Genomic DNA, 17663 nt, shown 5'->3' on the forward strand with positions numbered 1-17663 from the left:
AGCTGTTTGTGAGGCCCCGTTCGTTCCGTTCGTGGTGTTCATCAGCCGTTCGTCAAGCCTGACAGTCTGACACCTTTCAATCAATTCCCTTGGAAACAGTAGGCACGGACTTTCTGAACTCTGTCTGAACTCCTGTTGCCCTGGAAACCCCAATCTAAGCCCAGGGGCACTTCACCCCCACTCCCGACTCGGCCACTTGGGTTTCCCTGACAAGCGGCTAAGTGCAGCCTGCCGTGGTTTAAATTTCCCTCTCCCTGCTGCTGCACAGTGCAGAAAGAGGGACATTTAAATCCCCCACTCAGCTGCCTGTCAGGGAAACCCCTGACAAGCGGCTGAGTGCAGCCTGCCAGGGTGAAATGCCCTTCTCTCTGCTGCTGAACAGCAGCAGGGAGAGAGGCACTTCACCCTCAACTCAACCGCTTGTCAGGGGTTTCCTGACAAAGTCTCCCCTGTCCCCCCAGCCAGCTGGAAGGAGGGAGACTTTGAAAGGAAGGAGGTTCCCCATGATGTTTGCAAACAGCGCAGGGAACTTTCTTCCCTTCCAAGTCTCCCCCCACCTCCAGCCAGCTGGATGGAGGGAGACTTTGAAGGGAAGGAGGTTCCCCACGCCGTTTGCAAACAGCACAGGGAACTTGCTTCCCTTCCGAGTATCCCCCCTCCCTCCCACAAACAGCCAACCACGAACATGTTCGTGAACATGGTCATGTTCGTGGTTGTTCATGATTCCCTGTTCGTGGATGGCAACAAACAACGAACATCGTGTTCGGGTTTTTTTCTGTTCGTGCCCACCTCTATTTACTACCGTAACAGTAAATATGAGGTTCTGCTTCTATATCAAAATCAGATTCCAGAAAATGTAGCTGGAACATCCCCATTCAACATGGAGGCAGTTATGCTGCAGTGTGCTGTTTTAATTCCCATGATCTGCACAAAATCCCTACAATAAACCTGTTCAGGAGTCCAGAAAGGAGTGGATGTATGATTATTGGATAGTGTTCACAGCTCAGCTCTGGATTCTCAGGAAGTGGCCAAGGCCAAAAGCCACTTTTACCAGCTTCTGCTGGTATAACAAGTATGAACCATCTTGGATAAGTAATACTGCACACACTGGTAGATTCTTGGTGTTACTATATGGGATTCCATGTTCAACAATCCCTGTATATGCTTTGGAAACCGGACCAAAATGTGACAGATCCATTGTTATCTGGGACAACATGCAGCAAGCGTATGATACTAACAAGACAATTCTAAGTAGAATCTCGCCTGTCTAAATCCATTGAGGTCAAAGGTTTAGAAATGTATAATTCTGTTTAATATTGCATTGTATCTTTGTCAAGGTCCTAATGACTTCCCCTTTTTTTTCTGGTCCAAATTCAAGGTGTTAGTTTTACTCTTTAGAATGAAAAAAACTGCATTTAGGATCTTTGAAAATTAACACCTGGTGATGAGATTCAGTTAGGGTTCCTACCAGCAGGGTTTGCAAGATCTGCTAGGATCTTGAATGCTCCTGCTCTGTGAAACTCCTTCCTGAGGGAATCATACCAGATTTATACTATTTTAAAGGAACAGAATAATCTTTTTAGTCTTTAAGAAGTGTTAAGGTTTTGTACTGCTGACATTTTTTTTACTGTGTCTATTTTCATTTTATCTATTGAAATGATATTGCTTTATTGCTAAAACTGTGTGGTTGATTTTATTGTTTTAATTTTTGGGAAATGCCAAGATGAAAAGATGCATGTAAACTGAAGTAATAAAAGCAGAATGAAGACTGGTCTATAAAGGAAAATGAAATTAGATATAATTCAATGTGCTTTTCTTTTAGTCTCAGTTGTTTTATGAGTGATAATCTGTTTACAGTTGTCCTAAAATACTACAGTTGTGGACTATGGCTCATAAGAGGAACACTGAAAAGATCTCAAGCATTATTACCTTAGATACAGGCTGCAAATATTTCATAGTCTGGCTGGATCACTTATGAGACAGGTAAATGTAGACATGAAAAAATTGCACACCAATCTTTACAAATGACTTCTCTGCTAAAAGTCATCTTAGTGACCATTCTGGAAACACATTTGAACTACCACACAACTATATAAAACTGCTGTTGATAAAACCCAAGAACAAGTCTTCCATTTTTGTAACACTCATTAAACATTATGCAAAGATTTACCAAATATATGCAAAATATGCAATTCGAGAGCATTTTATTTAAATAGCCTTTCTGTTACTAGGTTTGCATGTTCTTTTATGTCCAAACATTAGCACAATTCTTGCTTCATCCCTGGCTGTGACTTAAATGTGAAGTATGAAAAATAACCATGTACAACCAGCTGCCATTATCAGCAACAGAGAGACCTGTCATTCCCTAGATGACAATGGGAAAATCCTGGTCATGCTCATATAGTAGGAATTTTTCTGGACACACAACCACAGTGTCCTTTGGAAGGGCTCTGTTTGTACAAAACGTCTACAGGATCATGCTCTCATCTGTTTGTCATTCCAATACGATCGTTTTATAATCCACAATAGTTGGAATATGAGTTCTCATGAACAACCCAGTTTTATTCACCCATATTTAACTGAAAAAGATACTGAATCTTTTACATTAGAAGACCTCGATGAAACAAACAGCTTTAGGCATTTTTATGAGACACATCTCTCCTAGGATTACTCACAGATTTTTGGAGTATGACAGTACCTGGCTGGTTTGTGGACTGGACGGGTCATAAGAATAATTCTTCAGAGTATCCTGAGGATTCAGGTGAGGAGGATATCTGATTGTTGGATGAGAGAAGTAGCTAGATGGGGCAGGAGGGAGAATAGCTTGTGGTGGGAATGGCAATGGTGAAGGTGGAGGTGGAGTTCTAGTTGAGATGACTGGAGGAGACAAGATAAAGTGAACGTTATTCACAGTCTTTCATTACAGCAAAAATCTTCACATACAAGAAAAACAAATGAGCCATTAATTTGAAAAGAATATATTTCCCTGCCCTCCACCCAGGTATAATCCACAACTTCATTAACCACCAGACTTTCATTCCAACACACCAAAGACCATTGTTGTTCTTTAAGTACATAAATATGCAATTCAATTTACATGTTTTATACCATTACTTGATTTAAACTTTTCTTTAAATACAGAAATCATCACCCAAAGGAGACATATTTTAGTAATTGTCTGACATACAATTCAGGCAAAGCAAACAAGCTGGCAAATTGTTTAAAAACCCGAGCAGTCTTTTAAGAGGGGGAACAAAGTCAGGGTCCTACGAGTCAGTAAATGATTGCACAACGCATTGTGCTATGCCCTGGGTAACAGTCTGAGAGGGGTAGGGAATAATTACTAAGCAATAACACCATGAATAATTAGCTGTCCATTGTAAAAACGCTAATGAACATTCAACTTGAGGGCCTGGGAAAATATCTCAGCCAATGGCAATATCTCTAGTATCCTATACATATTTTTTCTTCGCATTGTGCTTTTTTCCCACAAACTTCTCCAAGAAGGGATTGTAATGTCAGAAAACACTGTAATGTCTTTAGTAATGAAAGGAATGTACAGAATGTCCTGTTTCTGCAAAGCTGTTACACTAGGTGTGGAAATTATATTATCACAGTGCATAATAATCACATTCTATTTAAACGGGGCAACTTTTTTGTTTTATTAAAATAAAAAGACCAAAAAGTAGGAAGTGAGGGGGGAACAGCAGTGCTTTCTAAAGAAGAAAGTAATAAGATTTATAACGTTGTGTGGCATTTATCAACTCTTAACAGTATTCAGAATATTTATTATATGCGGTAATCACAACCAAGCAAATAAAATGAATAAGCAAAACATAAAACCACATGATAAAACAATGATGTTAAAATACATAAAAATACATTAAAACACATGAGCACCATAGGTGAAGGCGTCTCAACCATTTATGCACAGCTGAAGCCCTGATTTTCTTAGCTGCCAGGGCAAACTGTGCTGCTCTGTAAGAGATGTGTAGATCCAGGTTGGAAAGAAGGAAAGTTGATTTTTCCACCACAAGGGAAGAATCAATGCTTTTAAAGATTTCGCTAAGGAATTTATTTCAGGGCTCTGTATACAAAGGGCAGAACAAAATATAATGGAGAAGGTCTTTGAGGACCGAAACTCCACTAATACAGAAAACAGCATCCATTGGTATGTGTGTGTAACGACTGTTTAGAATTGCTGAGGGCATGGTTTGAAACCTCAGAGAAGTAAAAGCCATTCTAAGACTAAGAAAGCAGATTTTGGTCAAATAAGAGGCTCTGCCATGGTCCCTGTGGAAAAACATGAACCAGGGAGAAACTTTGTAAGAGAGAGTTGCACTTCTGCCCAATGCAGCACCCATCTTAAAGATCCAGTCTCGTATATTGAGACCAGGCAAAGGGACACCCTGTAAGTAATCCACCAGGGAATAACAACAGAGGATATTGTTAAAGCTAGCAGAGCAAACAGCGACTGAATGCAGCAGTGTATTGCTTTGCCTTAAGAGCAGGCTAGCAGAGAGGTTCTTCAGAATGGAATAAGCTCAAGACCCAGCGGGCTCTGATAGAACACAACCCCAAGTTCATCCTGCTGGGATGCCGTGAGACGAAACTAGAATCCTCTTTAAAAAGAGGTTTTGAATTGGTTCCAGGGTCAAAGTCAGAGGTTCATTCCAACCTCAGATCTCTGCACCATATAGAAGCTGTGGGATGGCCTTACACTGGAACAGTTTCAAGGCTAGCTCAACTAAAAATCCTCCTTTTGAGGTGTAAAATTTAAATATGGCCTGAGTGGTTTTCAAAATTGAGGCTTTTGTTATGGCCAGGTGGGCTTTCTATGAGAGGGTTTCACTAAATGTCACTCCAAGATACTTAAAGATTCTGCATTGTTCAATGGGATTGTCATCTATTGACCATTTAAATCATCAAGGTCTCCTCCCAAAGACCATTACTTTGGTCCTGGCAAAGTTGATACTTAAGGCTTTACCTAGTTTGTTCAGCATTCTCCTTAAACTGAAACAAGTTAGGGACATCAGCATCAAGTCATCTGCATGTAAGAGAATCAATACTTTTTGACCCCCTCCCCCAAATATGGTGGAAAGAACTCAGGGCCTGACAAGCTTGGAACTATGTCATTTCAGTAGAAATTGAAGAGCAAGGGGACCAAAACACATCCTTGTTTGATCTAGGGTTCCCAAGTGCCCTCCGATGGCTGGCAAATTCCAGGGAATTTGCCTCCTCATCCGCTGATCACCCTGTGATTGGTGGAAGGTGGCAAGCTCTCAGAGCTTGTCCGCCACCGGCAGGCACCTCAAGAACACGTGTGACATCATTGTGCCATCTGCAGGAGCATTCTTGTGCTTCGTTTGGGGCTGATTTGGGTCCCAAGCGAGCCGAATCGACCCCATGCAGAGTGTGGGAGCGCTTGCGTGGCCAGTGCAGTGACGTCACTTTCGGAAGTGATGTCACCCCATCAGCTCTGGGGTGTGTGTACAAATAAGGGCCTCCTGCCTGGCACAAGGTAAGTGCCAGGGACTCTACCCACCCAGCAGGACGGTAGAGGGACCTGGCAACCCTACTTTTATCCCCTGAATAACTGGGATCTCCTCTGTTTAAAAGCCTGTGGAGCCCAAAATGAGTTTAAAATAAAGGTTAAATCCAACACAGCTGCATATATGCAGCAAGATATTATTTTTTCTTTTTCTTTCTCTCTGACACATACACTTTTAAAACTTGTTGGAGATTAAAAAGTAGAGAAGAGTAAAGGACACTATTATAGCCATTGGAGGGCTTTGAAAGTGGGGAATAAGGCGTTGGTTGCTCTTCGCCTTGCCTAATATTTTCAGTTTTGGTTGAAGCAGTATTCTCCAAACACAAAGCTGACCCTGACACTGCAAGATGAACCTGTTATCATTACTGCCACCTAACATTTCAACTTTTTCTATTCCAGTGAGGAAATCTTCCATGACTCATCCCAGTGGCCCAAGATTTATCCCTGTTCCCAATATTCAAAGTGGCTAGTTAGTTTGACTGAAAACAAAACTCATTTACAAAAATGAAGGTTCTTCCCTCACTCCCTTGACTTGGGGGTTTGAGGCTCAGATCCTGAAATAGAATTTTTGAATTTTAATAATCGCTTTTTCGCTTCATAGAGGTGTTGGAGAGGAACAACCAAACCTGAAAATAATTTCTCTTAGAGATACTTAAAGATACTAACGCCTCTCAGAATATCAACACTGCAGAATTCCCTCTCTAAGGAGCTTTCGGTCTCCCAGTATTCCATCTTTCCTTGCCTCTTCCCACTACCTTCCTAACAGTGTGCAAGGGTTTCCACCAACTTAATTTCCTCCTTGCCCTTCCTGTCTGTTGTTTTCAGTCCTTCCCACTTTGCATTTATAAAGCGCTTTAAAGCATTTCACATATATCATCTTGTTGTAATCCTTAGAACAAATCTGTAACGAAGGGCAGTAGTATTATTCCCATCATACAGACAGCTCATGTGAGTCTTCCATAAGTTTATCTAGAATTTCATGGCAGAGGCAGGACCCTCACCCCACCCCACCCACACACCTTTGCCACTATTTTCATCCTTGGATTATATGGATGACTGTTCTGCTCTTATCTTTAATATATACAAACATGCAAAACTCTTTTTCCCTTTTGCTATGCTAATTGCCCCAATTTCTTTGCTATAGTTCTTCATTCTTTTCCTACTACAGATGTTCAGGATACAATGGGGCCAAAGGAGCTAACTATTATGGCCACTATGACTTTCCACCTTTTCATAGGGGAAAGGAAAAATTAAAAACAAGACTACAAGATAGGTTGTTTAAATAATTTTGCTTTGTGACAGAAAATACTGAAGAAGTCTGTTCTAGTTAATGAAGAAAAATCTAAACTCGGTATCTTCATAGACAGATTTTTTTTATTATCAAATGAGAACCACACAGAGACTTTGAAATAAACCAGTTCAAGCAGCAATTAACATCCTAATTTACTACACTGTACTTACGGAATCTAGTCTATGGTTCTCAAATGGAAGAACACTTACAGAGACAAGAATAAATTCAAGAAACTTATCGATATTTGAAGCCTCAATAATTCATATTCTAAAAGTTCCCTTACTGTATCGTTTACTCTGACAATTCAATACATTTTATGACTCAGAATTTTTGTCACATCCTGCATGGGAACATCTATGGATACCACATAATGCGTGTGCCTCACTATTGGTCCATGCCAATACAGAGTTCACAGTACCTGAGAGACAATGTACTGCAAAACAGATAACATTTTAAGGAGCATTCATTTTAAGATTTCTTGATTTGTAGTCCAAGGGGACTAAGGGTTTTCCCAAACACTGGACTTATTCCAGATTTTTGTAGCAACTGATTCCCAAGCACTGGAATATACTTTGGTATGGTTCTTCCCTTTGCATTTTTACAGTTGTGGAGTTAGTTTAATTTCTTCGGCATGTGCCCTAAATAATCACAATTTTCAACTAAGGGTGTCATCACCATTGGTGTCATCACTGGTGATGTTCTAACGCCCTCCCTTTTTTTGTGCATGGTTATAACGTTATATTGATATAAGGGTTTTAAAAAAAAAGACTGAAAATGAACACACGGGAAAGTATTGTTAGGTGGGTAGCTGTGCTGATCTGCAGCAGAACATCAGGATTTTAGTCCAGTGGCATCTTAGAGACCAACAAGAATTTCAGAAAGTAAGCTTTTGAGAATCAGCGTTTCCTTCTTCAAATGGCTTACATGGGGAAATCTTTGCATAAGAAAGCCTAAAAGGAGAGCAAGTCCGCCTCCCATACCCAACCTACCCACCTGTTGTACAAACCAGAGAGCCCTGCCCAGACTGACCCAGAGCTCGGAAGGAGAGACCAGCACCAGCAGAGCAAGCCAATCTCAGTTGGGATGGAGCCTGGAGCAGAAGTGGCTATATGATTTCGAAACCTTTTTATGGCACCAGAAGTGGATACTCCCCCTCTCCCAGACTCCCAGGACTTTTACACTTTTTAAAAATGTAATAAGAATACAAGCTGCTGTTATAAGAATACAAGCAGCGTTATAGGTTATAACTCTGTTGCAGAGATGTAAGGGAAAAGGCATATCTTTGCAATGGAACAGGTTAGAGACTTTTTTTTTTAAAGGCAAGTTGGGAATTCAAAGAATCTGTTGCATGTATTACTACAATGGTACATCGATATAATACTATGGAAATGACAATTTAAAAAGAGAAAATAAAACTAGGGGAAGTTGGTGGAGGGAGGAGCAGTTCGATGATGATAAACATCCAATCATCAAAAGGTGGGTTGGAGGTGGGTGGAAATGGACAGGATGAAAAACCAATTGGAAGATTATGCACAAGGAAAAAATTGACTCAAAATCGGCTTCCAGGAAAAGATTGGGGTAAAAGTGGTCTCAAAAGAACCAGAAAAAAAAAATGGGGGAGGGGGACAAAAAAACCCAAAGCAAAAACTAAAGGCAAAAACTTGTGTGTTGAAGTCAGGGAATAAATTAAAGCAGTATGGGACCAGAACTAATGGGGGGGGGAGAAACCATGTGAAAAACCCCTAAATTAGACACAGAAGAAGATAAACTTCTACGATTTATATGGTGTACAGTATTAGAAGTTGATTTATTCTACCCAAAGGAGACAGAAGTTATCACTTTGTTCACATGCCATAAATGTTTTCCTCCTTTCTGCCAAATGTTAAAATTTAGCACTGTCAATAAATTGGCAGCTTAATTCCACTTAAAATTTCTATGGTCAGAAAGAAGAGGGGCAATTTTCATTAATCTCCCCTCCCACTATAGACCTCTGACTCCTCCCTCAGCATTTTTAGGGGTATTCTGGGCTGCAGCAAGAGCGTTGAGATAGGGAAACCACATTCCACTGATACAAAGGAGTTAGCTGTGTTAGCCTGTAGTAGCAAAATAGAAAAGAGTCCAGTAGCACCTTTAAGACTAACCAACTTTACTGTAGCATAAGCTTTCGACAATCACAGTTCTCTTCATCAGGTGCTACTGGACTCTTTTCTATTCCACTGATAGTAATCCTTCTGTCCACAGAAATTTTAAGTAGGATCCAAAACCAATGGTCTAAATTAATGCCCCCACACTATTGCTGTGAGAAAAGACTAGCTAATTTTTCATGCATCCTCACCACTGTGTGCAACTCCGGGGATTCCTGGATGGTGATGCTGGAAAGTGGACAATCTTGGTGATGAATCCTGGGGAGATGTAGTGCTAAACAAAGGCTTTTCAGGCTTCTTCATTGTAGGAGAAGACATATCTGTAATGGCAATACAACATAATAGCTTTGTTATGCATCATGGTACTAAAGTACTGCTTACACACCATCAGTAGCCATGTTATATTACAAGATAGAGCTAATTGTTTCCAGAATGGACGTTCATTTCCTTTACATGGACAGGAAGAGTAATCACTAGTCTTTCCATATTTTTGACATAACTGATGATAGAGACAATTCTGATTTCTGATGAACTTGTCAAAAGAAGGAGAAGCAAACTAGCAGGTAAGATTAATGGGCCAAGGATATCATTGTTCCTCAAAACACTTCCAAGCAACTCCAGCCTGTCGCCCATGAGACTATTCTGGGCTTGATCTGATATAGAAACCCATTTCACAGACCTGTAATGGTGGTGGGCGGGATGACACTGGTTAAGAGGATTGAGGAAGAACTGAAATAACAGTTTAGGAAACAGATTAAAACAAAACATGAATGTTCTTGACGACAGAGAGAAATGTGTATCCTATTTTATTCTGGGAGCGGGGTTGGGGCACTGTACTCCAGGTACCAAAAGGTTGAGAAACACTCTTAAAAGCCAAGTGACAAAGCGAAATAAGTACACTCTGATTCCTGAATGATTGTAAATTTAAAATGCTAGTGGTTAGAGTGGCTGCTTGCACAGTAGGATAACCATTGCAGGGAGACGTTGTATGGGCGCTCCAATGTGAGAGTGTGGGTGGAGCAAATCATCTGTGTAGAAATAACCATACTCGGTTTGGTATTGGCTGTTAAGGATCAATTCCCTTCTCTATGGCAATCCCTGGATAATTTGTCATCCTCTGCCTAACTTACCTCTTACGGTTATTGTAAGAGTATAACGGGATTATTTCAAACATCATACATATGGACACAAATATAATGTATGTTACACTGAAATACTTGAAAGAAAAATAGTTTCAAAATGTGATACAACATAATTCCTTGTAATATATCACTGAAATCTTTATTCAAACAACTGAACTTGCTTCTGGAGCAGTTGCAAATTGCACTAGCTTCTTTATTTATTATGACCTTTTGGTTTATTAGACCAAATCACCTTTTTCATTCAAGCACAACCTTTATAAAAAGCCACTTAGCAAAATTGAACAAATATTTGCTTTCAGAATTGTAACTCTTCCCTGATTGCATAAGCTTCCCCCCCCCCATTGTAAAAACATTCTTACAATATTGTCTGGAGAAAAAAACCCAACAAGTTACAGAAGAGCAGGCATGGCTCATTTAACAAAGGCACAAAGCACATCAAACTGCCATCTTGAGGGGATGAAAGACAGACAGTAACAAATCAAGGCAGGCTGACTTGTGCTGTACTTTTCTTTGCCCCCAAATGCTTAAGAGGCTTTGTTCCTTCCAGGGCTTTTTTCAGGGGGAACACGGGGGAACGGAGTTCTGGAACCTCTTGAAAATGGTCACATGGCTGGTGGCCCCGCCCCCTGATCTTCAGACAGAGGGGAGTTTAGAGGGCAATCTAAACACCCCTCTGTCTGGAGATCAGGGGGTGGGGCCGCCAGCCATGTGACCATTTTCTCCAAGGGCAACCCACTGAGTTCCACCACCTCTTTTCCCAGAAAAAAAGCCCTGGTTCCTTCCATCCTCAACGGAAGAGTGCTGAGTGAGCATGTGTGCTGCAGCAGGTTAGGTGATGCTAGCAATCACTGCAGTGTTAGGTGGTTGCTGATTGGATGCAAGCTGTGTCATGTGGCTCTGCATCCAGTTCCTCCTCTTTATTCTGAAGGCACAGGGAAAGAGTATTGGAAAGCCATGCAGGGAAGTTGTTCAGCGGGTATGCGAAAAAAGGAGACTTTTCTTTTAGGCAGGTAAGTGGGGAAATGAAAGTTTCAAGGATTAATTCATTCAAATCACATTGATCTGGAAGATCTGGGAATGGTTTGAATGTTTTAGGGTAAATTTACTGAAAAGGAGTTGACAGGAAGGATTTGATGCTTGGGGTTCAGCCCGGACTTGTACTTAGCTTGCAGCCTCAGGGAAGTCATCTATCTTTTGGTCTCTTCAGTTTGCTTTCTGTCAAATGTGTTGCAGCAGTAAACATGGGGGCCAAATAATGGATCAATGATTCAGCTAGATCTCTTGGGCAAGTCTCTAGTCATAACAATAACAACAACATTTGATTTATATACTGCCCTTCAGGACAACTTAATGCCACACTCAGAACAGTTTACAAAGTTATTATTATCCTCATGACAATCCTTCTGTGAGGTGGGTGGGGCTGAGAAAGCGCCTAAAAGCTGTGATTGACCTCAGGTCACCCAGCTGGCTTCAAGCGGAGGAATCAAATCCAGTTCACCAGATTAGAGTCTTGCTTCTCTTAACCATTACACCAAAGTGGCTCTCAAAGTAGCTCTCTAATGTAGCATTCTACTTCTAGAAGTGGACAAAGGCCACTGCATATAAGTCTGCATGAGGGCTAAAGCATTCAGCCGTTGATGTCCACAAAGATATACTCCCTCTGAATACGGATGCTCCATTTAGCTATCCCAGCCTACAGGGAGTGCCTCTACGAGCAGAGATGGAGATGTGCAAGTTAGAGATTATTGCAGACATCTTTTGTAAAATTATATTCAACAAAAGAACTGAATGGCGGTAATGCTACTTTTATAAATAGTGGTTTTTACATGCCTATATAGTATAACACAGATTTAACTTAGGGACTGGCACCACATTAAGGAAAAAAAGATTTTTTTTAATTAAAAAAAAAAAGCTTCTTGAAGCAATGCTTTTTGAAATGCAATATAATCAGAGTTTCTTTGTAACCCCACTCTCCCATTACCTGGGAGGTATCCCAAACACAAAATGAATATATGAGGGGAAGAAGGGATTCTATAGTTACCCAGTGATATTCCTTCAAATACCACCAGTTGCAAAAATTACATATTCAAACTAATACTGTAACCACTATACATGAGGAAAGCTGTAGATGAAAGGAAATGGCAATGGGAGTTATTACTCTAAACTTTTTTCCTTCTTTGTATAGCATAGCACACATCACTATTTGCAGGAGCTATATATTTTAAGAAAGAATAAAACAGTATCCAATAGAACAGAATAAATTATGCACTTTTACTGGAACATATGCAGAACTTCAAGCGACAAGCATAGAGAAGCTGAAACGCTCATTATAGTTTTCTGCATTCTTCATGCTGTGAAGTTATTCAAATGGTTTCTCTAGTGTCCCTAATATGCACTGACATCACAGTGGAGTGCTTATGATCTGTTCTTGGTGGAATAATAGAGGCAGTGTACAACTGAGGCAAAACAAAAACTGTTTGTATAAAGAACAGAGAGAATATTTGCAGTCTCTCCTTGACTACGAGTTTAGGCACAGTAAGATGCATTAGGGTGTAGCACTAACCATAAAATATTATCTGATTTTATTAACAACTTGGGTGTGACATTAAGGTCGCTGTGTTCTCTTATATATCAACACATTAGCTAATTTCCTGCAGAAACCAATGCTATTTCACTATCAGTGTCCTTTTTATTTTTTCTAACACTTTAAAACAGCTAAAGTATATTTCAAATGTTAAAATCAGTGTTGTTAATTAAATAATGAGCAATTGCAAAAGAATTGTGCCAAATCTTGAGCACTAAGCATATTAAAATTCCTGAAAATAGCACTGCAGGGAGTAGGAGGTGGGGTACATTTCACAGGAGTCCAGAGGTGCAGCTCTGTCTGAAAATCCATTTCCATGATGGAGTCTGCGGTATGAATCTTACCTAAAACTTCTGCTGGTGCAAGGTTGTGTATGTTATTTTCATCAATTTCCCCCCTCCTGCCTGGCCCTAGGTCCCCTGTTCCCCATTGCCATTCAACAGGCCAGCAAGGGAAAGTAATGTGGGGGGCGGGGCGGGGTTTCTGCAGCATCACACCAACTTGCAACGTTTCACTTCTGGTGTGAAACCAAAAGTGATGTCATTACTTTGGGTAAATCTTAAACTGTCGCTCTGCACAGATGACATCATTTCTGGTTTTTGCATAGGAAGTGATGTTGTACATCTGTGCGACACTGAAGACCTTGTCCTGCCACCCAGAATCTCACACTGGAGTGACAGCTACGGCCAACAACTCCGCTCTTGCAGCAGACCTGCAATTTCCCCCTGCTATTCCTGGAGGCCCCTTTTCCTCTGAGAATAGCACAGGGGGCATTTCTGTCTGCAGCAGGAAATCTAAGGACAGAAATCTTTCTGTCAGCAGTAATTTTAAGCAGGATTCAAGCCTATTTATGTTATTCAGAAATAAAATGGCATTTCAATAGAATAAGTCATGAGATTGTGTGTAGCAGACAGGATTCTGGGATTATAAATTTGTTACAAATTTGTATAGGGAACAGATAAAGTAAACTTGGGCTCTGTTTATGACTGGGACTTAACTGTATTTCCTTTTTAAAATAAATGTTTGATCATCTTCTAAAGAATATGTATCCAAATACCCAGCTGACACTAAACTATTAGAACCAAGTATTATAGCAATACTGGAACTGAAAACCATTTTTTGAGAGCAGCATGGCTAGGTTAAAAGCTTAACAGCACTGTCCTATTCTTGCATAATACTATAAAAGTAAAGAATATGCATGTCTGGACTGCATCATGTTATAAATTTTAAAGCACAAAGACATCAAAGGTATAAAGACGTATGCAAACTGTAAAAAAAAAAATGTTAGATCAACTCATCTCCCAACGAGGTAATTCCGTATCTACAAAGAGAGGTAAAAAAGAGTTGCTGTGAAGCACAGCGTCTGCAGCCTGCTCAACGGCAGCTTGCACAAATGGTGCTCCAGATGTATATCTGTTCAAGTCAGCCCAAGGCAACTATTTTGATCAATTCTAATGTGATAAAATGCTGCAGGGAAAGTGTGCAGAAATGTGTTTACGTCAGACTTTAATTAAACTGTTGTTTGCTTCCAAAGAACCTTAGGAAACACTAATGAGACATGAGTTTCAGCAATTTCCTCATCAAAAGCAAAGACCCTCTGCCTCTGTATGAAGCAGCCTGCCATCCAAGCAGCTCCCTCGATAAATGTCACATGGCACACCAATCAGTAAGCCACCTGTTAATAGAACTTTACTGGAGTCAACTTGTGAGCCGGCAGAGTTCAAGCATCCACCTGCCTACGTTGGACACCTGCTCAGCTTTCACAGACAGCAGCGCAACATGTTCAATTTTCTATGATGCTACAGGAGAAGAGTCGCAAAGGAATCGGAGCACAGATGTAGAATAAATAGCTTTGCAGCTATTCCACCCTTGTTTCAATTCCAACCCTTTCTCCATTTAGTCACACCTTCACACTTCTTATAGTGCCTTGTTTCTTTGAAGCGAACATTGGGTTGGATGCAAAGAATCACGACCACAAGAAAAACAACTGCTGGCACAGTTCCAAACATGCTTGCACAAGAGTTATACGGACAAATAAAGAGCCCAGCTGGATGATACCAGCGCTTCATCTAGTCCACGATCCTTATTTTTTTACAGTGGCCAATAAGATGGACAGTATACAAGCAGAACACAGAGGCCAGAGCCTCCCCCAGTTGTTGTCCTCCAACTACTGGTATTCAGATGCACACTGCTTCCAAACATGGAGGTTCTGTTTAGCCATATGGCTACTTTCCATTGATGGAACTTTCCTCCATAAATCTGTCTAGTCTGTTTTTAAGGCTATCTACACCTGAAGCCATCGCTATGTCATAGAATCATAGAGTTGGAAGGGGCCATACAGATATGGCAGTGAATTTCCTAAAATAATTATTTGTCATGTGAAGAACAGCTTTGTTTTATTTCCAATCTACTGCTCATCAATATTACTGCTCATTCATTGCAATCATTGAGGATGCCCTCAAGGAGGGCTTTTTTTCTGGGAAAAGAGGTGGTGGAACTCAGTGGGTTGCCAGCACAGGGGGCAACTCTTGGCAGGAGGTAGTGCCCCTGGAACCACATGCACGTGCGCAAAGTCTGTGCATGCTCCCAGGACCACACAATGACGTCACTTTGGGTCAGCTGGAACAAGGGGGGAGTTTTTTAAAGTTTAAATCAGGGGGCTGGTGGCCCCGCCCCTTGATCTCCAGACAGAGGGGAGTTTAGATTGCCCTCCGTGCCACTGGAGCAGCGCGGAAGGCAATCCAAACTCCCCTCTGCCGGGAGATCAGGGGGTGGGGCCATCGACGTGACCATTTTCAAGAGGTTCTGGAACTCCATTCCACCGCGTTCCAGCTGAAAAAAAGCCCTGCCCTCAAGTATCATGGAAAGAGAAATTTTTCTATCCCCCCTCTCTCTCTCTCTAAACCTCTGGCATGTTCTTCTCATCTAAGAAATTAAAAAAAAAACAACTGAAAAACTCCATATTCTTTAATCTTGCCTCATAGGTAAAATACGCCTGTCCCTTGACCATATCAATTGTACTTTCTTCACCTTTTCTAGCTTTTTGAGACCAGCAAAGAACAATATTAAATATTATATATGCAGTCAAAACATATATTCAAGGGCATTAGGATACTGACCTTTACTTTCAACCCCTTTAGTCTCTAGCCTAGAATCTTTTTTTTTCTCTGCTGCTATACACTGGGTTGGATCCACAGCAAAATTTCCATTTGCACTAACAAGTGGAAAAGCAAGGAGGGAAAAGACTGTTCTAACCTGTTGCACTAAGTCAAACTTAGTCTCCCCACTTGCATTTCTGCCTGTTCAAGGTCTTGTGCAACCAAGTCCTGGCCACTACAGAGAGGAAAACACTCGGAGCTGCTCCAGGTCTTGCTCAAGCAGTCCTGTGTCAAGTCCATTAGGAGTCTGCTTGAGCAGCTCTGGATTCAAAACACTGAGTCAACATTTCTACTGAGTTATCCACCACGAACCCAAAATCTCAGTTCAGAGTCTGCTACTGTATATGTTAAATGAGGATTTCCCCCACCCCTTTATATACATCACTCTACACCGAATTCGCCACTTTGTTGCGCACTCTAACAGTCTTTTACCAGATCAGTTCCACAGCAGCCCTTATGCTTCATCTTGTGCAAGAGGCTGTACGAACTCTAGAGCAAGTGCAAAAATATATTTGCATTCAGTTTCATTTTCCTGTGTGTGATACTCTGGCACATGGTGGAAAAAAGGCATTCAGGGAACAGAAGATATCTTTCTCATGCAGCAAAGCACCCCTTGATTCAATCTAAATGTTCCAGGAAATGCCAGCTTGGCGGAAATCTTAACTCCTTTTATGTGTGCCCTGATCCAAAGACTCAGGGAGGGAACTATTTTTGAAAACACAAGTAGGTGATTTCAATAATCAGAATAAAATTCTAACTAAAATACTAATGCTATAGATTAAAAGCTACCTCATACTGGCTTCATTCAAAACAAAGAGGGAGATGAATTTCCAAAACTGTGGAGCAGCAACAAAACATCTCTATTACCATGGAGATGATTTGTGTGTATAAAGTGCCATCAAGTCACAGATTACTTATGGCAACCCCTGCTGGAGTTTTCAAAGCAAGAGATTAACAGAGGTGATTTGCCATTGTCTCCCTCTGCACAGCTACCTTGGTCTTCCTTGGAGGTCTACCATCGAATTACTAATCAAGGCTGACTCTGTGGGCTATCCAGGACAAAATAGGCGCAGAAAGGAAAGGTTAAGAGAAACATCTTTGCCAGCTGTAACAAGCATTTGCTTTCCCTTCCTGTTGCGTGTATAAAGCTTGGGCATGGCCAGAGGCAGGGGCCTTTGGTGCAAGCAAAAAGTGTTCTAGCCTATGGGTTGTAGTTGTGCTTCTGCTGTTTTTTTGGTTGGTTGGTTTATTTATATTGTATTTTTGTTGTTGTTGTGAGCTGTTTTGTATCCTCCTGAAAGGAAAAGTTAGGTGAAATATGTAAATACAGGGAAACAAAACTAAGCGTGACCCCTAAACACTAGAAAAAAGGGTTCTATGCTGCTGAGAAGATACAATGTGTCTGTATCCCTAGAGTTACACAGAGGTGAGTGATAGTTCCACGGAGTCCATACAATGTATGAGCCATCACCCTGCTCCCTCTCTCTTGCCCATCACAGTTACGGGTTTCCCCACAGTGTTCTGTTGTTAACTGGAAGAACAGAATGTGAAAACATTTTATGATGTTTTCTCAGAATGCTGCATAATGCCCATTGAGACAAATATTTACATGTTGCCTCAGCCTTTAACTTTGCTGTACAAGCAACATGTGTAGTCTTGTAACATCTGATTACAAAATCCTCTTAATATTAACACTGAAATATTAGATTTATAAAGATGTTATGGATTACATCATCTAGTCATCTTCCCAATTTCATATCAAACAAAGAGATAAAACTTTTTTTAAAACCATG

At 40.8% G+C, this 17663-nt stretch overlaps 1 protein-coding gene across 4 annotated transcripts in view; it reads right to left on the minus strand.

The window, feature by feature from the left end:
• The window catches only part of NFIB (nuclear factor I B), a 242600-nt gene that overhangs the window by 51709 nt on the left and 173228 nt on the right, over positions 1 to 17663 (minus strand). For all 4 annotated transcript variants that reach the window (XM_054987218.1, XM_054987217.1, XM_054987221.1 and 1 more), the window contains exons 7-8: positions 9178 to 9306; positions 2699 to 2877 (exon numbers count right to left, since the gene is read on the minus strand). In XM_054987218.1, coding sequence (XP_054843193.1) covers positions 2699 to 2877; positions 9178 to 9306 — 308 coding nt within the window. The remainder of the gene's footprint in view (positions 1 to 2698; positions 2878 to 9177; positions 9307 to 17663) is intronic.

The sequence above is a fragment of the Eublepharis macularius genome, chromosome 8 (assembly GCF_028583425.1).
Source record: "Eublepharis macularius isolate TG4126 chromosome 8, MPM_Emac_v1.0, whole genome shotgun sequence".
In the NCBI taxonomy this organism is placed as follows: Eukaryota; Metazoa; Chordata; class Lepidosauria; order Squamata; family Eublepharidae; genus Eublepharis; species Eublepharis macularius.